General features: G+C 40.5%; 2 protein-coding genes across 21 annotated transcripts in view; both read right to left on the reverse strand.

The window, feature by feature from the left end:
- Positions 1-11,169, reverse strand: part of cntn1a (contactin 1a) — a 71,204-nt gene extending 60,035 nt beyond the window's left edge. For 2 of the 3 annotated variants that reach the window (XM_044124157.1, XM_044124155.1), the window contains exon 1: positions 10,929-11,169. The gene's annotated coding sequence lies outside the window, so the exon portion shown is untranslated. The remainder of the gene's footprint in view (positions 1-10,928) is intronic. The other variant, XM_044124158.1, reaches the window with a different exon arrangement.
- A 7,629-nt stretch (positions 11,170-18,798) lies between these two features.
- Positions 18,799-22,070, reverse strand: part of LOC122835327 (neuronal cell adhesion molecule-like) — a 91,320-nt gene continuing 88,048 nt past the window's right edge. For all 18 annotated transcript variants that reach the window (XM_044124308.1, XM_044124299.1, XM_044124314.1 and 15 more), the window contains one exon: positions 18,799-21,585. In XM_044124308.1, the coding sequence (XP_043980243.1) occupies positions 21,339-21,585 (247 nt within the window). In that variant the 3' untranslated portion in view covers positions 18,799-21,338. The remainder of the gene's footprint in view (positions 21,586-22,070) is intronic.

Genomic DNA, 22,070 nt, shown 5'->3' on the forward strand with positions numbered 1-22,070 from the left:
TCAAAGTATTCAGCTTTTTGAGAACATGGCAGTGACAATAGATATATATATATATCTATATATATATATAGATATATATATATCTATATATATATATATTCTTGATTTAATGCTAAAGAAGATTTTAATTAACTATAGAAGATTTATTTTTTGCCCTTTTCTGACGCACCAGCTGCCAAAGCATTCCCTTCCTTCTTACACTTTTCCTTTTCACAAAGCAGGCTAAAAACTGTTGCAGAGGAAGCGTACACTAAATGCTCTTCGACCTCTTTTTTTTTTTTTTTTTTTTCCCGACACTCATTAGCGACGCAATAAAAGGACCGAGTTGAAAAGATCCAGTAAGAACATGTTTGCTGATTGAAACCCAACCTGTTTGTCATGCCTGCTTCAGCTGAATGCTAATGCTGACCACCTCAATGGTCTCTCTTCATGTCAAGATGCAGCCAGGAGCTCAGTGGCCGACCACCGAAACACGAATTCACCGTTAGAACGGCGGAGGAGCCAGGAGAGAACAGCGGCGGCTCACGGCCAGAACGAGCCCTACAGCACCATCGGCTTTTATTAGTGGTTACACTGATCTAAAGAATGAAGGGAGCGCTCCAAACGTTTTGTTTTAGTAAAGCCTCCATCCCCCCTTTTCCGCCCCCATTTTCCTTCTCTTTCTGCCTTTGCTTCATTGCTAGCGAAAAACAAAAGTTTATGTTTTTTGTTTGTTTTTCTGTGAAGAATTGGCTCAATGCGCAAGAGCTTCAGCCAGACTCCAGTCATCAAGCTGCATTAATATACAACCAGCTCGTCCGGCAATCACACCGTAAACTAATAAAGTTTAATTGATCCTGCCGCGTGTTGCTGCCATGTCCAGCCTGAAGGAAATGACAGCAATCAAGTAGGAATTGAAGAAACACCAGAGCTGCAATCATCGTCGTGGGATATTCGCAAATGCACAGCAACAAGAAAATCTCAGCGCGCAACGTCAGATCCAACCAAGTTTCTGGTGGTTCCACAGAGAGACAATGCAGGTAAACATGGCATAATGGTCATCGCTGCGGCACTTACTGAGGGTCTTAGTGCTTTGTTTCCGCATCTCTGCCAAAGGTAATGGGATTTCTCGGGCTTAAATGCGCTTCACTTACTGCACGGAGGCAAATAGGAAGCTCAACTATTGATCCACAAACAATTTAGTTGCCCAGCTGTCCAGAGAGAGGGAAAACAGGACTCCCCTAAATGTATAATGAAGCTTCCCAAGAGCCCTGCTTCCTCAGTATTCCGTCCATGTGCAGGAAGACTTCGCCTCTGGGCAATTAGCCCCTCACACACTTCCACCGTCCTCACCCAGAAGTGCAGGGATCAGTCAGCTAAGGAGCAACTACACTTTTCACCAAGGACGCTTTTCATTAAAGTAACAATCCCCGTGGACTCTTATCCTGTTATATTATTTAACATCCCCCTGCTGGAGACTTTATAACTGTGCTTTACATGCGATGAAGGTAGCCGGCCTGAGAAAACTCTAAAACAGAATCCGTCATTACCGCGAGGAGACACATAGTCAGTTAGAATAAGGAGAAAATATCTGGATGAATGCCTGGTTTTAAGATCTATGGATGCTCCCAGCACCATAGCAACAGGCTACGCGCAAAGTCACCACAAAAAAGCCCGGATGCACTTCGAAACTCTCTTTAGAACCTCCTAATGTTCATTTTAAAAGAAGGATAAGGAAATAGCCAAGTAGTAATAGTTCCTTTTATTATCTCCTTTGCCTGAAGCACTAAAAGGTAATAGCACAGGCAGCAGCGGCTTTTATGACCTTATAATGAGACGTACCGATACGTCTGTTTTCTCAAAACATTTTAGCACCTACAGCTTTTTCTAGCTTGATTAAATATTAACACATACATAAAAAGCAACAGTATTGTATTCAATCGGTTACTGGTAACATAAATGCACCGCCCAACAGTTGAGCTGTCAAAAACATGTACATCATTTCGTATGAACGTCATCACCAGAATACCTCAGAATAATCATGACAACCTACACCGGTTCTAAAGAAGCCGTATTCTGTACTTTTATTTTATTTATTTCTTTTTTTAAATGGGACAGAAAAAGAGATCTAAATTTTGAGTGTCTTAGCATCTGGTCGCCTCTCTTCAATCACTGAACAAACCGTAGGAAGGCGCTACGAGGTCACACTGCGAACGACACTCCTCAGTGGGAAAGTTGCTGCTGTGTGACCAAACTATGTTCTGTTTTATTGAGTGTTTAAAAGTTGGTTCAGAGAAACCAGAGAGATGTGGGGGGGAAAAAAAGCTTCTCTGAGGCATTCCTGTATTTTCCAGGACTATGGCGTCATTTTACAGCACAACCAAACAACTCTTACCTTCAGTTGTTGTGAAAATGCTTTAAATATCAAACTTGACTTAAAAGAAATCTGACTTTGCATCAGCGCCGTATCTGACAGCGCACACCCTGTATCGATCACCATCACAGACCCGGCATCAACAATAACTCAATGAATCGCATGATAAATTAAAGCAAGCTCAATCATTTCTATTTGCAAAACTTATTATTTTTCCTCTTTCTACCAAAAACCGGATGACAAAATTCTTCAGTCTGGTGCTTTTGTCTCTTTTATTTATTTTGGATACTTAAAATGTCTTCCAGTTCCAGTGTTAAATGTTTGTTAGAATATAAAGCCTATTGATCTTTACGTACGTGTGCATTATTATGACATTACCATTACATTACTTTAAAAAGGTTACAGTGTCATAAACAATGACAATGTTTGTGTCATTGTGATAAACATTGTGACATTGTTTATCACAATGACATTGCGCAGTAACTTCTGGGACAATTTATCGTCCAGCAAAATTTGCTATTGTGACAGGATGACTATGGAGCAGCTGATACTAAATTTGTCAGTGTACTACAAATAGACAAACCAAGTGCCACCTCTTACATTTTCAAAGTCAGACAACATTGAATCCAGATTTCACAGCCATTCGTTTTACACTGTAAGACATCAAGCTTCTCGGAAGTCCTCTGTGAAACAACTGTATGCATTTACATCGACGACCTTGGGATTATATTAGACACAGTTTGCTAATTTTTAAAATAACATCATAGTGAAAGTACTGAATCAACACACCTGCAGAGGTGCAAAAACAGATGGCTCTACAGAAATGGGCCCATTTGGTGCGACACAACATCTCTGCTCAGTGAAACGGTAAATAAATGCTCAAGAGGCAATCCAACACTTGGACGGGGAGTTTAATTAAGACCCAATCACATTTAGATACTGAAAACTGAGTATTTAATTAGGGGTTATTGTCCTAAGAACTCGTTAACCTCAATAAGGAGAAATGCTTTCATTTCTGCTCGGTACCGCCATTTAAAACTAGCCTCTTAAGCACCAACTAACAATAACTAAGTTGCAATTGGTTATTTGATGAGCAAGTGACTCTTGCTTTAACTTTTAGATTTATAGTGCAGAGAAAAGAGGATTTTGTTGCTGCTCAACAAACCAGACTGGACTGGCACCATGATAAAAAAAATAAATAAATAAAAATACAAATATTCTCAGATAGTTAAAGACTGATATTCCTCATACCAACATGAAAGCCACACATCTGTATGTCCTTTTAACTGAGATCCCAGAGGATTTACTCTGATTATAAAGTCTAAAGAAAGAAGAGAGAAATTCGAATCCAATCCTTCCTGGGACTCAAATTCAGCCACAATCAACAACTAACATCTTATTAAAGACTTTACAAAATGAAGATGGTTTAGATTGAAACAATTAAACTCAAATTTCCCCAGATGTTTCAGAACCGAGATTTTATGTCTAACATTTATTCCTGTCTGGCATCAATGCTATAAAACTCACCACTATCACTTTTTAAAGGAGGTAAATCTCATTTTCAGCTTCGTCTGGGTTATTCTTTTGGAACAATAGAGCTCTTCAAATCCTTGCTCTCGCCCCCGAACCCCAACCCCCCCTCCCCTCACCCCCCATCGTTGATATCTCATTGATAACATTGATCCATGTCGTCCTGTTTCTTCTCTAAGTGGCAGAGGTAGACATCACTGCTTGTCCTGACCTCTTTATCGTGATGTAGAACGCGCAACCTGATTTTCAAGGGGACATCATTTTGGCAGACAGACAAACCAGAGAAGCAGAATGAGTCACTGAGGATGCTTATCACTGTATTAAACAGATTAAATCACTCTGACTTAGCAAAGGCAAAAAAAAAAAAAAAAAAAAATGTACATCAGATTTCTGATTACCTCTTGAGTGTAGGTTGATTTTTTTTAAAAAATCTTTTTACAACAAGTAAAAAGATTCATTTTTTTATTATTCTTTGTACGTGGAACCTTTAGTACTATAAATAGATAACAACAAAAAAATAAAAAACAGCAGCTGATATCAAATAAATCTATTCTTGGCCATGTGCTGTTTTCATACATGCTGTTCTTTGTTTGAACCACAAGACGGATGAGATCAACATCCATGCATTTATTTTACACACGCAACGCGATGGTTGATAAACCAGGTACGGAGTTTGCACAATTTTACAAATGATGAAAGTCAGCGCACAAAACAGACGTTTAGTAAACAGTTTGGACTCCCACAATAGATACTGCCGATGTCCAGGTGAGAGCAATAACTATTTGTGTATTCTGTGAATAACAATAGTTTTTACTAACCGAGCAATGTGGCATGTGGCAGAACATCCTACAATTTTAAAAGTCACAGTATTTAGTGTGAAGGTCATTCAGTGGCTTATTATGAGACCCAGTTGTATCCAGAGTCTGTTTCGCAAAACAGTTTTGTCATAAACCCCCAAAGACGGCTCCATTATTTCAGCTGCCTTTAGCAGTTCATCATTTAATATTATTAGCAATGTCCTGCACGCAAATGAGCTTTCAAAAATCAACACTTGCAGTGCAACACTAGAGCATGCCTAGAGGGGAACTGTGCTGGATAGCTACACATCGGAAGCCACCAGTTTTGTACGATCTGTTGTCAGCACGCTGCAGATTGACTCGTCCGGTTCGGTAAGGTAGCATGACACGACATCAGTTAGCCCTCACCAGAGTTCAAACTATGTCTGGCGTCTTATGTTGATAGAAGACAGGAAGTGGGCTTTTTTTGAATCGCTCTGTTTTGCTGACAAAGTCGACAGAACAGACTGAAGTGCCCGGCTGACAACGCCAGGTTACAAATGCTTTGACGCAGAACCGAGCGACGTTTAAGCTACGTGTTGCAACATTTAGGGTAGAAAAGAAAATTTAATGGAAAATATCCAAACAATGCGGAAAAACCCCTGCTAACTATTATCAACTAACGATGTCATGCCTTCATGTGCAATCAAAAAGTCAGGATTTTCCACTATTTCAGTCAGTCAGTCACTATTAGTTAAACTGGACCTGCAGTTTTAGAAACTGAGCAGAGATTCTTTCAACAACACATTTCCCCGTTTATGAAAACTATACTTTTAAAAGTAATGCGGATTCTAACTAAAATCCTGCCTCTTCTCTCTCTTGTGAACCCAGTATTGTCCATTATCTCGCCTCCCGAGTTGAATGCACCATACAACCCAATTATTTACATTGCTAAATTTATACCGCCGCTCAGATCAGAGCAGGTCGGACACACAAATGCAAACTGATCAGGATTTTGTCTACTAGTTCTGTTGGCCTTCGGGAACCGTGCAGAAGCGTGCATGCACACAGCATAAAGCCGTGCACAGTGGGAGAATCAATGGCATGACTGCTGGAAAACTCTACTCACGAATGGCTACTAAGAACTGGGATTCTTTCTCCTTCTCAGGCATGAACAGACGAGGAAGGGGGGGGATGGTCTGTCTCTGGGCAAACACCATAGACGTCATGTCTCTCAGCCGTACCATAAGTGCATCTCGCTATTGATTGCTGGTGTGTAAATTGCTGAGCAATCAATCTAAAGCATCAACACAAGAGCACTGCTATTCCTCCCCACCCCCACCACACACACTTTTTGTAAGCAAGGCACAAAGAGGGAGCTAAGTGTGTTTCGGTAATAAAAGCCTGTCCTTCTGCATGTGTTTCTGCATAAGGTAGTTCATCTGCAGAGGTTGTCTCAAAGCAAGTGTTTACGCTCCTTCCCGTGTGAATGCAGTGCATTTAGTGTAACGGTAAGGGAATGCCTAACAAACTTTCCAAACCGATGCCAACCATTTTCAAATCTCAAACGTTCATCTCACTCCAGCCGGCCATTTTGCTTTGACTCTTTGTACAAGACATTCCTCACCCGACGCTTGGAAGGACATCTGGAAATCAATCTAATCTGCTGTAATGAGTTTAAAATTGCTGTAATCCCGTGGGGGCAATCATCCAAGGCTTGTAACTTAAATTAAGAATGCCAATAAAGGTCTCGGCGAAATGGGAAAGAGCGTAGCGGCAGTAAAAAAATCTTCCAACTGATTAAAAAAAAAAAAAAACAACAACAACAATCTCTGCCAGAGACGGTCAAAGAGTGCAGTGAGGCACACTGGAGTTCATCAATACGCGATGCATGTAGACTATATTACTAGCCATTTCATCCTCATGTCAACTTGGTGGCTAAAAATGTTCTCATCGTTCAGAAAAGAATTTATAAATGAGACCACAGTTTAAAGCACACTAAGGAGATAAAATGCAGAAAGCTAGCCTGCACATGGAGGGCTAGCTTGCTTCTTAGAAAGGTAATTCCATTCACTTAGCAGTGTTTCTGTCCTCAGGGTGCACACAGCCCGGCACGGGGATGCATTAGCCGCCGCCGAGCCTACAAGATTTATAAAAGCGCTTCACCTGACAGACAACGCTGGAATTCCTCTGGCGTTTCTGCAACGTTCGGGCGGAGACTCAGCCAGAACCTACACGGCCATAAATCTCACACCCGCTCTGAAGGGAAAACAAAACCAACATGAAAATCTGGGTCAGAAATCAAAAGGTGCACCGGGTTGAAAGGCACTTCATTCTCTCAGCGAAGCTGCTAAGAGTTGCTGCTAGGGGATGACAGTCAAAAAAAAAAAAAAAAATGGGATCATGTAAGATCTCCCTCATCGACACAAGAAACCACCTGTGGAACTGCACTCAGCAGACAGACGCTGATTAGTTCTGACTGATTACATGAAAAAAAATCACCAGGAAACGCTCCTTACCCCCCAGCAGGAAGTTCTGTCGGTTTAAATGTCAGCTCTCTGCTCTGTAATAACACTCATCACAACAACTAAGACTGTACTTCATCCCAGTATCAGTTTCCGAGAATGTGTAAGCCTCACTGGCAAAAATCCCGTGTCAGAGTATCTGACTGACCAGAACCAAAGCTGCTTTTCACTGAGATCGGGAATTACAGCACTGTTGACTTGCACGAAGCGACCACACTATTGCTTTATCCTGCTAATGTTCACTCCGTGGCTGACAGGATGGATGCAGCCGGCCACTTCAGCCAGTAACACCTGAACCTGCAAACGAGAAACTGGTGGTTTTTGATCAGTGACGCAATACATTTTCTAAAGGTGGTTGGGATTCCTGCCGCTACAGCAGCTGGCTGTGACGGGAAGAGAGTGCAGGTGGGTGGACGACATTGCTGACGAAGAAGTTGCACTGATATTTTAGACAAGTCTCCCTGCTGGGAGCCTGGGCTCATGAAGTGTGACAGATGGTTCTGCCCTCCTAAGTGCTGATTGACCTCCTACACTTTGAGGATGATATTACTTCATCAATGTTATGCAGACAAGAGGAACATAATACCGCTTCATTAAACATTTCTGAATCCTCTATGGACACTTTATTGGTTACATCTGTTGAGTTTCTTGTAAATCATCAGTTAGTCACCTAATCGTAGTGCCGGTGGCTAAAATCTGAGGTTCAAACCGAGCCATCAAAACGGGGAAGGAAAGGGAAGAAAGTGACTTTACAAACATCGTGTCAACGACAACCATTATAACCAAGATTGTTGTTTGTAACTGCTACTACTTTGACTGCTTCTAAATGGAGGAGTAGTCACATTTTGAAACAGACAGCTTGGTTGACGCTGCCTTGCATCAATGATTTCCGCTGGTTGCCGTGGTGAAATGGTGTGAGGGATATTTTTCCCTAGACCATTTCGAGACTCTAAGATCCAGCTTAGGTGAACTTCCACAGCATGTCCACGTTTTGTTGTTGACCATGTCCATTCCTTTGAGATAGTACAAACATAGTACAAACATAGTATATACAGCAATTGTACTCCAAACAAATCCACATTCCCCAGTTCTCAAGCCTCTAGGTCAGGGGTCTCAAAACTCCAGTCCTCGAGGGCCACAGACCTGCAGTTTTTAGATGTGCCACAGGTACAAAACACTGGAATGAAATGGCTTAATTACCTCCACCTTGTGTAGATCAGTTCTCCAGAGCCTTAATTATTCTATTCAGGTGTGGAGCAGCAGAGGCACATCTAAAAGTTGCAGGACTGCGGCCCTCGAGGACTGGAGTTTGAGACCCCTGCTCTAGGTCATCTTTAGGATGTAAATTTTCTGATATTCAACCAACAAATCTGCAAATTCTATCTAATCTATGAAGCTGCCTTGTAAACATGGACCTGAATGTTTCCAACAGCTATGATGAATCTACACTGTGAAGATTAAAAGCAAACGGGTCCAACCCTATTCTAGGACGGTGTAGGAAAGCGGTCAGTGAGTGTATAAAATTATGTTAAAGAGTCAAGATTTAACTTCTTCCGGTTCTATCACTAGAAGAAGTTAAATCTTCTTACATGCTTGTGCTGCACACCACTGACTGCATCACAAGCATGTGGAATATTGTATCTTGTGCTGAACAGTCAGGCATATGTTCATTTAACAAAAGCATAATCTCTATTTTTTTTCAGAGATATCTTTGTTAAATATCATCTTCTGATCAATTTTCCACCAAGATCAACAACCTGCACATGCAGCTGCATAGTAAAACATTTACATCACAACGTGAAAATGAATCTATCAGGCAATGTTTTGTTAGCATCTGGTGGCCTTTTTTCTGCTTTGGACACATTCCTTACTTGAATTCCCACATGATCCACCAACCCATTCGATGGATCCACAGATGCTTGGAATTTGAGCCGAATATAAAAATATGATGAGAATTTGTGCTCTTTTTGAAGGCGAGAAGGTTGAGAATTGAAAGCACAAAATGCACTTGAATTTGCATAGACTGCCCTTTCCTGAATAGCAACCAAAAAACAAACAAAAAACCCCCCCCCAAAAAAATCAAGAAAATGTCACGCGATGCTCCTTTTAAAATTATTTTTGTAAACGGAACAAAAGAACAAATCATGCATAATCAGAAGTGGGATCCAATAACATAGCTTTAACTTTAAATGCAAAACATAAAATTCAGGCGACTCTCAAAATGTTAGGAAATTATAGAAAATGTCCTTTTTTCAGTGTTATGGATGTTATGGCTCACAACTAATTAAAACCCCCAAATCTGTTTCTATGACAATTAGGATATTGCACAAAACATGTAAAGAGGCTTTACATAGAATTATGAAATTATGAAGTATGGAGACGACCGCTAACTTGACAACTTTCAAACCAAACAGTCATTGACACCCTCCACGGGGAGTGTAAAGCACAAAAGGGTAATTGTTAAAGAAGTTGTCACATTAATGGAAAGTTGAGTGGAAGGAAGAAGTGTAGTAGAAAAAAAAAACACGCACAAATAAAAGGAATGAGACGTTGAGATGATGTGGAGAAAAGTATGATTACTTATGTTTACTTTGGGGATGTTCACCGCGGCTGGGGACAGTTCTTTATGAGCCCCGATTCACAGACATATCAACTGATCAACACCTTCATGGTGTGGTTCATGAAAACAAGTCCTGACTAAGCGCCGTGTGCATTTACCGTACATTATGTAGGCAAACATAATAAAGATCCATTTGGTCTACTGTAATGTGGTTATCTCTGAGCAATACTCAAACAAACAGCTGAAGGCTCGGCATAAATGAATCTAAGAGTTTTTCAGCTGAGCTACTGGCATAAATTAACTTTTCAGAGACACTCTAAGCATGTCATTTCCCTGGAGCCGGGATCCATGTGGAAAACCTCAGTCACTACACTGATTCTGATTTGAAATCACACCCAAGTTGACTCCAAATTCTTACAAGGACCACCGGACATCTCCGGTCAGGAGTGACTTGACCAACACGTATCAGGCGCTTCCCACTGAAGCTGCGAGTCAGGACGCGCCCATAAAGCCCCTAACAGCAGAACCTCATATTAAGACTGAACCCCCGAGGCAACGGGCCCGTCCGCAGACATCACGGCTCAGTGTGAGGGGAAACATGACAGCAGAGTCGAACCTTATGCATCACTCAGCGCTGGGAGACGCATTTTTAGTTCCTCCGTATGCGAGTGTTTACAGACGTCTTAATCTCCAGGCTGCAAGGCAGGCAGCACTTTGATTCATCGTCGGTATTTGCGCCGCTGTGAGACGGTGGCCTCTGGCTTATTTTGATTATTGCTATATTTAAAAAAATAAATAAAATAAAAAAAATTCAAAGTATATAACTACGAAACATATGGGCAGATTAAACATGCACAGCCAATAATCCGATAATGCCTTCCAGGATGTGCAGGTGCAGCATCTCACGCTACAACTGTAAGGCAGCAATCGCATCACTCTGCATCTGACACGAGCCACGGAAAAAAATGATCATTTTTAGTTTATTTCCCGTCTTAAACGTTTATATAAACCTGCAATGCGGAAGGGGTCGCATGAAGCTCCTTCCCACTCAGCCCGAAGTAAACAACGCTGATCTCCCAGCTTTCAAATTATAGCGCCCAGCTTCCCCCGAAATAATACATCTGTTTTTTTTTATCCTGTTATTATTTTTCCCCGGGTCTGCCCTCGAAGCCCCTTCTCCTTACCTTTTTCCTGCGTCCGTCTGCGTGTCCTTCACGACGCTCGCACCTGCTCAGCACGGCATCGCATCTCCGGGCGCTAAGTAGCAGGAGCAGGCAGAGAGACTGATGGAGCCGCGGTCCAGTCCCAGCGGATTGGATCGGATTGGTTGAAGGGGCTGTGCTTGTTAACTTAGGGGGCGCTAGACCCGCTTGCGCCCACATGGTCACGGAGCTGCGGTGCCCACTGTGGGGTCCGGCGCGCCTCAGAGGGTTGGATTTTTCCTCATTAACTGAGTTCTCATTCAGTTCAGTTCTGCTCCTGCTTTTGATGTCCCTGTCAGTAACATATTAGTGTTGATTTTTATTCGTCTTGCAAGTAAAATAGGCTTTTTGTGTCCTATCAGCAGATTTTACTCCATGGTTGTCGTTTAACCACCTTTCTGTTAACTTTCCTAACCAGCTAACTAAGACCATCTACAGAGCAGGATGTTCTGTTCCTTTGTGTGAATGATGTGTTCAGTTTGATTTTTCACTTTCACTGTTGCTGGTGAAACAGCAGTTTTAGTCTTTCCTGACTAAAACTGCACAAACAACGTACTTATTCCCCTACAGCTGATTGCACTGGAGTTTACTTGGGGTATCAGAATAAATGGGGCACGCCACACTTTTCACAAATTTATTTGTACCGGTATATATAAAAAAATAAAATGAGACCGTAAAACTTTTGCTTTCATATTTGTTTTACTTTATTTTTGGTCTATTGAATAAAATCCCAATTAAAATATAAGAGTTTGTGGCTGTAACTTAACCAAACTCGTCTGAATTCAGTGTGTTTGTTTAGCGTTTGTTGAATCAAAAGGATAATACTCATGTGTTTTTTTTCTCCCTCGAGGAGACAAACGTCAGACCTGTCAGCCACCTATACTTTTCAAAAATAACTCTCTCTATCCCAGCTTTGTACTATAGATAAATATTTTAGTAGAATCTGATTCTGTGTGCTTGAGGTGTTGGGTAGACACAACACAGCACTTTCTGTCTGGCTATGAGAGTAAAAGCTGCTAAGCCTTATTGAAGGAAGTGATATGGAAGCAAAAGGACCGACACTTTAATACTGGTGCCATAAACACTAAAACCCCAGCGCAGGATTATTTTCTGTGACACACTTGTTTTTGCATATAAGTCAACAAAAGGGTAGATTTTGGTGGGATGTGACTAAGAAAATCTTTTCTTTTTTTTCTTTTGTTTATTGCATATCTGATGTAATCCCTACCTGGCTTTTAGTAGGTTGGAATGATCGCCTGCTAAAGTTTTAGGTTTTTACTTGCAAGAAATGTAAAAAAAATAAATAAATAAATAAAACAAATAAATTAATAAAAAAAATCTATAACTTTTCTGTCACCTCATATATATGAACTTTTTGTGTTGGCTCATCAAATCCAAATAAAGCACATTTGACATCTGTGCCTGCTTTCTGACAAATTGTGAACAGTTTGGGTACCAATATTTGCCCAGCTATATATTCAGAGATGTCTCAATCTAAATCCCCCCTTCCTCCCCTGAGTTGGTGAATCAGCAACACGGTTTAAGGTTTCCAACTATTTTCAACCCCAGACAAATAAATTGATCTGCGTGTCTCCCCGTCATCGGTTGTCGATGAGAAACAAGTGTGCGTTATTAGCCGAGGCTCTGCTTTTCATGTGATGGATATCAAAAGGGCGCCTCTTACTAATTACAAGGCCTTGTGTGTGCATCAGACCAAACATGGAACCACCTCAATCCCCCGGGATTAGATTCGAATCTTGGATGTAAACACCAAACAGCCAAATCATAATCTGCTCCGGCAGACGCCCGCCCCCATAAATAATTCAAGAGTCTTTCAGACGGAGCCGGAGTGGAATTAATTGAAGGACTTAACTTTATAGGATGAATTTTGGTGTGGTTTGCGTTGGAAGGGCGGGGAGTGGTGTTGCAAAAGTTCTGCTTAATGTGATCCAAAGCTGACTTTACATTGGGGCTACAGCCTGGTTTCAAGGCGGGAGTGACAGCTTTGTTCCTTAGAAGGTATTATTCTGACTTTTGTTTTTGTCCTCTGAGACAGAAACTGTTGTTACTGCAAAAGGAGAAGAAGAAGAAAAGAAGCCCAGAGGGGCTCATGAGAAAAAAAAAAAAGCAAATTCGTGGAATCATAAAACGAGCGGTGTAACGTGCAGCCCAAAAGGATATTATGTTTATCTGAGAATTGAATGCATCTCAAATAACCCAGATACAACACTTTTGTTCCCCCTTCCTTCTAGGCAGTGCAAATAGAGATGGATCCGGCTGATTTAAAAAAAAAAAAACAAAAAAAAAAAAAACATTGTTACAAGGTCGGTCTCTGGGGTGGATAAGAGGAACAGCAAACACCCTGCTGTTTGAGGGAAAAGAATAGGTGGCTGTCATGTATCTGTCTGGCAGCAAAGGATGAGGAGGAGGAGGGACATGGAGGCACGGGCGTGAAGGAGGGAGGAAGAGTAAATGTGATTTAGCCCCAGTAATCTTCATGGGCCTCATGCAAAAAGGTATAAACCCCCCACCCATCAACTCAAACTCTACAGCAGTGGGAGGGGGGGTTGCATTAAGAATGCAGAAAGCCTTCATATGAACATATTGACCTCCTGAGGAGACATAGGGTACTCAGGTTAATGGAAACACTAGTAAGAAAAATCATAAACTCCCTATAAAAGAAATAAATTCTCCCCCAGCAGTACTATGGTGTCCATTCAGTGACGATGTCTTGGTTTTCTTTTTTATTAGTTTCAATAGTGCTATTCGTTGTTTCTTTCTTTTGCTTTGTTCCCTTTTGTTTTCTTAGTGTTACACTCTTCGAGTATTTGCATTCATTTTTATTGATTATTGTCAGGCCTGTTTCTGTCCCGATTTTTTTTTTTTTTGTTGTTGTTGTTGTTAGATTGACGGAGGATCTAAATGCAGAACATGGGAATTTAGAGTTGAAGAACAAAATCCACAAAAGTCCGGTGCAAAAATAAATACATAAAAAAAAGATCAATCCAAAGGCAAGGGAACAGAGACATGAGGAGAAATAAGGAGAAACAGAAGGAACCAACAAGCAGAGACTGAAAGAGAGGAGCTTAAGTACTGATTGCTGGAACAAAAGATTGAGGCTGATGAGCTAACAGGCTGCAGGTGTGAGTGGAAGGAGCAGAGTGAGGAGAGAGAGTGGCACCGGGGGCGAGGGAGAGTACACAAGGGAACGGAAATAAATCTAACTCCAAAGATTAACTAGACTGAAGAAAAATAGGTACTAAAATTGGTACTAGACTACCAAAGAATAACTAAAAATAATAAATAAATTAAACGGAAACTAGACGAATACAATCAAAACCTGAAACTAAGATCAAATATTAGCAAAACTACAATTAAGTCAAACAAAACAACCCGAGATCCTGGCAGTTTCTTCTTTTGGATCCTCAGCCCTTTGCTCCAGCAGTCCAGCCCACTGAATCCTATCCTGTGTTTCCTCATCTTCTTTACGCCACTCACCTGTTTCACCAACTAATCAAATTCCTGTTTTGTTTCTTTGTCTTCACCGCTGGATTCTCTGTTCTGTTCTTGTTCTGGAACACGAACCACTTCTGTGAATGTGTCCAACATTCTTGTGCGAAAAAAAACAACAAAAAAAACGTCTAATATTGAAACTGAAGTGAACACGCTTTGATTATTTGCATCATTATTTCATCTTTCTATGTTCAACTTTCCTTCCCGCAGGTCATTTCAAAGTTCTCGGTTTTTTGTTAGACCAGTTTTAGCTTAGCTGTCTTGATATCTGTAAATTGGTATATTGGTAAAATTCCCAATCCTTGGTTTAGGTAAAAAGTAGCTTCAGCCTTTCAGTCTGACTAGAACTGTTCAAACTGACGCTCCGGGTCCAAATGCAGCTTTGAAATACTCATTTTCTGGGCCCCAACCACAATACAAGTGCTAAATCACCCGCACCAGATTTCCACTGGCAAAAACTGTTTTTGTGTTTTTGCTTTTTTTTTTTTTTTTTTTTTGCACTTTTTGATTTTATTCTGACTTCATGATTAAAATGACAACAAATATCCAGCAACTTTTCATATAATTGGATAAATACAGCAAGTGCAGCAAATGAAAACGATATCCAGAATAGCCTTTTTAATTTTGAAAAAAAATTATATATATATATAATTATATATATTATATATATATCTTGTGTCTAATATGCCACATAGAAGAAAGTCTGAACTCCACTGATTAAAACTGTAAAGGTCAAGGGGATTGGAGGCATTTTATTTGGCCAAAATGAAATAAAACCATGTATGTTTGTGGCATCATATGTCATCGCCAACTGGTTTGTGTGTGCAAACCATTCGCCCGCCGTATGGAAATGTCACTGAGTAATCATAAACAATTATCTTCCCAAGCTTCCACAGCACAAGAATAGGTCAAATTTACATAAAAATAGACACCAGAGCTTATCTGGGTGCATTCAAGTATAAATTCCCTGCAGCTCAGCACACATTTACACTCCAAATTAATCATAAAAAAATTCTTTAATACCTGTTTTTGCATCTTTAACTCACACTTTAATTGTCAGAATTTTTTATTTGTTTTTTCATCCTGCATTGTTTTTTGCATGAAAGTCACAACAAGCTTCTTCTTCCTCCGCTGCATAAGGTGGCTTAAAAGCAGCTGCGGATCAATTCAGAGCGGGCCTTTCCATCCCGGCAGTAAATCAAAGAGCAGGACGCGGAGGAGTTGGGAGCGGTTAATGGACGCCGTGGCAGACGTTCGGTCGGTGCAGGATGAATTCACCGGCGAGTGAGAGAGGATGGAGGAGGTGGCTGGTGGGGGTCGGCCGGGTGGGGGGGTGGGGTAGAGTTCAGAAGGGCAATGGGGCAGCTGCTTGTTGGGTGGCAATGATCAACAACTGACAGATAAATGGCCTTTTGCTGCTTTGGAAATAAATAGAAAAGCCTGAGAGGGAAGGCCAACGCCACTGAGAACTGAGAATGACCCGCAGGGAGAGAAACCCAAACGCCAGCAAACTCGTTATACAAACACTGTGCATATTGTGTTATATTTTAGAGCAGTGTTTCCCAATTCCAGTCCTCGGGGCCCCCCCTGCCTGCATGTTTTAGATGTGCCTCTATACCAGAACAGGCTGATTCAAAATGATTGCATGACATCTTCTGCAGCCACCAAGTACTGCAGGAGCCTGTTAATCACCCAAAGATTCAATCCAGGTGTGTGGCAGAAGGGAAACACCTAAAACATGCAGGCAGGGGGGCCCCGAGGACTGGAATTGGGAAACACTGTTTTAGAGCATGCACACACTAAAATCCGCATGGCAATGTTTATTATGGAATTATTGTAATATTTTCTACTTGATCTACTTTTGTTTTGCATCAAGCAGCATCGAGACTTCAAAAGCCTGATGATCGGTCCAGCTGCCGTTTCACTAGATGGCAGTAAAGTCAAGAGATGCGGTCAGTCAAATACAATATACTGTTGCATAAGCTGAAAGATTTTCCTACATTGGAAAAGTATATGGGTTAATTGTTCACAGTGCCTCGCAAATAGGTTGACTCTGCACTTGTTGGTTTTGTTCTATTGCTGTTTCTTGCGTTCAATCATGTTTCTACATCAAACTTGGATTGTATTTTACCCAGTTGTATTTTTTTTTTATGTTTTATTTGATGCAACTTTTTGCAGTGTGGGATCCTTAAAGGGTTATTCTTCTTTATAAAATAGCTGAAGCTCACTTAGACTGAATGGAGAGAATTACTGCGAACATCAGCTTCCGTGTCTTGTCAGAGATTCTCAGTTAGCACAATAAACTCCCAATGAAATTAGTCGAAGATTGATTGTGTGCTGCAAAGATGCGGTATGAACACTTTTGGTGTTGTAAGCAAAAATGTGATTCCAGTCAGTAAATGTTCAGACAGACGTTACCCCGCTGCCACAGGGTATTTAATGCAACAGACTTCTTTGCTTCCTGACACCATCGGCTGTGTGACAATGCAACAGATGGCAGCCCGTTCTCTCCGCATTACTTTGACAATGTGACTGTAATGCAGGTCGAAGAGCCACAAGCAAGCGCCACAAAGATGGAGCCCCGACTGCCATGTTCCATAAAGCCTTCTCACGCTGAGGCAGAGGCAGTCATCCATATTTACAAATGCTCCAAGTTCTTTCATCTAGAGAAGATGTATTATGCTCATGTGGGTACGTTTGAAGCATCCAGTTTTAAATGTTCTGTGTCGGAAGGCGCTTCAATTACTCCTAGAAGGGGACAAGACTTATCAGCGCTAGCGTGGACAAAAAGCAGGTGATTTATTTGGCTTTTCTACAGTGGATGACAAAATTATTTCCTTCACATACAGACATGAAGAAAAATATCGTCTCCTCTGCTGTTCACTTGAATAAGTCGCCTTTTTCTCCTGAAAAGTGGTCCAGATTAAAACGCATCTCCAGAGCTATCCTGCATCTCTTTAGCATGCAACAGAGCAGACGAATCGAAATACGATAAAAGATGACACGATGTTTATTTAACGAAAGTCTGCTCAAAAGACGATGGGCAGTCTTGTTGGCGGCTCCTCTAAAGGACACGATTGATCCCTGCATTACAGCCCGGCGTCCAACCAAGTGCTGAAACTTAATTGGTGTCTCATGTGTGTACAAGTGTTTTATCAGCTCGTTTGAAGAGAACACAAACATTGCTGCCGTGTAGTTTGCGACCAGTGCGTGCACTGCACTCAACATGGATCAGAGAAAGCAGAAGAAAGAGGAGCCCTGAAGTACCATAAGCACCCACCAGATGTAACATGATGACCACTGACAGGGGAAGTGAATAACACATCATCTCTTCATCGTGTTGCCTGTTAGTTGGTGAAATGAATTAGGAAGCAAGGGAACATTTTGCCCTCAGTTAGTGAACATCATGCCCGCTTGGTGACCGACTCGGAGCAAACAACTCGTCTTACGGGTCGTTCTTGGTCTTCAGTGGAGTCTTTCCAAGGAGGGGCAATGGCGTCCTGGCTCTGATTGGTGGTTTTTGACCAGGAGCGATGTGTAGCAGCACTGGGAGGATGTGGAGGAGGTCAATCCTTTCACAGACCATGGTGACAGTTTTAACAAATACGCAAAAAAAAAAAAATAATAATAATAATAATAATAATGTTTTTATGAGAGTTACCATACATACTGCAGCTTTAAAAGTTGTAATTCTGTAAAGATTTATTTATTTATTTGATCTGATGAGCCAGGAAAACTTTATGGAAAGATTTAAAAATTTTATCTTTGAGACCCTTTGATCAGGAAAAGCTGATTAGCTGCTAACAAATGTAAAAAAAAAGTGAAGAAATCACTTGTTGGCAAGGATTGCTGCAAAATATGTTGCCAAAAACGTCCATCTTTTTTAAATCCACAATTCAAGTGAATCAATGATCAACAGCACTTAAAAAGAACAATCATAGTTGCCTAAACCTGTTTGAAGTTATTTCAGAGATAGGTGGGTTTTTATGCTGTCATAGAAAGGTTCCAAAAAATTTATTCTTGGCTGTATAATTGATATTTTTAAAGCTCAACAAGTTCTCTGCTGTAGTAGTTGTGAGTAATGATACTTGCCAACATTTCTGGGTTCTTATGAACAAAAACACATTATGATTCTAAAATAAATCTGCTATTGCCAGGCTGCAAAGTTGTTAGATTATTATATACTTTCTTTATAGCTATCGCCAACTAAGCGGTTTCTGTGGTAGTAATAAATAGAGCAAAATCATGTTTTTACAGAATGGATTATTTATGGATATAATTTGTGTCTCTAGACCGATTGAAGTTGTTCACTTCACTCAAGGAAGTTTCAGTCGGACAATTTAAAGCAGATGATTTATTTATGCATCATATTTCCTGTAGACTGAAAGTCAAACCAGCAATAGAGAGAATAAAAACTTAAATAGCTGAAATGAAATCATTTGTTAGTACAAATCTGGCTCTAAAATACAAAACATCTGAGATACTTGAAAACAAAGTGAATCAATTCCTACAGGAGTACAATAGAAACCATTACAACCAGTTTAAATCAGAATATCAGCCAGTGCATTATGATGCCATGAGTATTAGAACAAAAAAAACAACACGTTATTCATAAGAAAATTTCTGTCCCATTAGTTAATTACAATTTACAAGTTGCACAGAAACAATAATAATAATAAAAAAATGAAACATTTGAGGCTGTATATATATATTCTCTACAAGTCTATAGTTGTCTATATTTATTATAGTCAAAGTAACAAATAAAACCACATCATGCACAATATTGCCACTCAAAATCTGCTTGTGCCTGTACAATCAATTCATGTATTTACACAGTCGTCAAAATACACATCAACTAAATGTTTTAAAAATAAAACTTGATGCAAGTTAAGAAAAGGAAAATCTTGATTCCATCCAAAGGCCCTCAAGTGTAGTTAGTACATTTGAACAACGCTTGCCTCAATGAAACTGAATGTCAGGCATCCACAAACACTCACACACACCATAACACAAATCCATGTACATTTAAACATTGAAGAAATACAATCAATAGCATCTCTGATGCACCACAAGAAGCTTTAACAATGTTTCGATCCAATCCCAATAAAGAAAGAAAGCTGCATATCAAAGCATCATTAGGAGTGAATTTATGACGTGTCATATTTTTTTCCTTGGACCTGACTCTTACAAATCCCATTATTGTCTTCACTGTAGTAATTAAACTCCAATGAGAGTCTTCAGAACTGAGTCTCTGCTTTAGAAAGGCACTACCTGCTGAAGGAACCCCTCCAAGCTGCTGGACCTTCAGCGTTGACGTCTGATCTTCAAATTGGGCTAAAAAAAAACAGGAGGTCACATGCAGGGGGGGAAAAAATATATGAAGATGGCATGACACATCCAAAGCTGCATTTCAACATCTACATTTGCAGGTGCAGATTAAAGAGGTGACAAAGGAGGACCTGTCAGCACCCAACTTGAAAAAGTATTCAGCCCCCTTGAGCTGCTTCTCATTTTATAATCACAGACCTGAGTATATTTTATGGAGATTTTACGATATATCAACATACAGCTGTGCATCATTGAGAAGTTGACGGAAAAGGCTGTGGCGTTCATTTGCTCTCAGTTAAAAACCAGTATGACTTTTACACGTCACCAAATCTCAGTAAGATTTAATTTCTGTACAAATCTAACTGTTTGCATGTTTTCTAGAGAACGTTAATGAACAAACAGGATCATAAAATACAAGGAACAAAGCAGGAAGGCCTGGGATAAAGGCATGGAGAAGCTTAAAGCACGGTTAGGTCGGAAAACAGTATCCAAAGCTTCGAACATTTCCTGGAGAACTGTTCAATACATCACTTGAAAACAAACAAAATCTATCTACAATGTAGGCAAGGCAGCTACTGATCAGAAAAAAAGCCAAGAGGGACATACAAACTCTAAAGGAATCCCAGAGATCCATAGCTCTGGTACTGTTATTGGCATTATCATACTGTACGAACAGTGAAGCTGATGGAAGATGGATCCAAATAAAGAACTATATCCAGACCTTACGAATTGATGTTCTCAATTTAATCTGAGTTTCCTCTAATACAGACTTGCTCCAAAATACTTGCGGATGATTCTAAGGTGATCCAAACAAGCACTGACTCAAAATTGCAAAAAAAAAAAGTGAGAAAGTCATGAACGTGTCCCTATCAACGATGTGTACACACACACACACACACGTACCAGTTTGTGTGTTACATAAAATCCCAATAAAATACACACAAGTTTGACATTGTTAACTGGGGGATCTGAATACTTTTGCAATGAACTGCACCCTTCGTATGATTTGGTTATATCACCCAGCAGGTGTGCATGTCCTGCCAGTGGGATTGTAAATGCATCTGGAAACCGAATTATTGCAGCACATGCATTATATCAGCGCACTATGTCACGACAACGTCCTGTTCTCCGTTGGAAATATGCACGTTAGCTGCTTACTGTTGACATTTAACACTGTTTCAGTGAAAAAAAATAAAAATGTCAAAACCAACATAATATACTGTATGTATTTCAGAAAAGCACTGCATTGCTCATGTGAGACCTATTGAAAGATGCAATATGAGTTAATGTCAAAGTATTAATAATATATGTCTTAAAGTAAAAGCATGTATTGTCAAATCAGTATCATACAATTCAGCTACTAAGCCCAACGTTGTCAGGAAGATTTCCAAAAAAAAAAAAAAAAATCAGTCTTTCTATGTTTCTTGTGCCTCAGAGGTGTGTGATTATGAAGCCATGCAGAGTCGTGAGACCCCCAAACCCCCAAACCCAAATCTCCATGCTAAATGGACATTCTGCCAATTTTCGGGATGCAGCAAGCACACCACACCGCTACACAAAAGAGTTCAAGGAGTTCATGGCATTAATCGGGGATGGGGCCCCTGAGCTCTCAGGGCCCTCAGCATTGTCCCTGCTGGAACTCTTTCCACTATACTGGCCAATAAAGGAGCCGTCCTCGTTGAACTGTCCGTCTCCTCCTTCCCCGTAGTCAACTAAGCTGTCGTCACTGTCGTCTCTCTTAACCGTCCCGTTAGACGGCGTGCGGCTCTCTTTTACCAGTTTATGGTCCTCATTGTCACTAAAGGAGAAAATAACATGCAAATGTTACAGGTGAGATGAGGTGGCAGATGCAAGAAGATTAGTGATCACTTTTTTTTTTTAGATGGAGCATGAAACGACCAATTGTGACTCACACCTGAGGAGTGAAAAGCCAAAAGTTTTAAAAAAATAAGCAGCAATTTGGATATAGTTTTGATTTTGATTTGCTCCACGTCTAAAAAAAAAAACAAGACAAAACAAAAAAAAAAAACAGGAGCTATGATTGATTGGTTTCTATCAGGCAACAGGGAATAAAGCTCGAGCCGACACACTCTTTCTAAATTCCCCTTGAAACCAAACGTGAGGTGGTGAATGTGCTGAGGGACAAAGAGAGCATTCCCCATCCCAAGACAAGAGCCTGTGATGAAAAACAAGAAGCTCCGGCACGATGAGGTGAATAAAACTTGAAAAGCAAAGACTTCAGATGCACGTCCTGCAAAGCGAGCATGAGAATAACCCCAACCC

Source organism: Gambusia affinis, linkage group LG08 (genome assembly GCF_019740435.1).
Source record: "Gambusia affinis linkage group LG08, SWU_Gaff_1.0, whole genome shotgun sequence".
Taxonomy (NCBI): Eukaryota; Metazoa; Chordata; class Actinopteri; order Cyprinodontiformes; family Poeciliidae; genus Gambusia; species Gambusia affinis.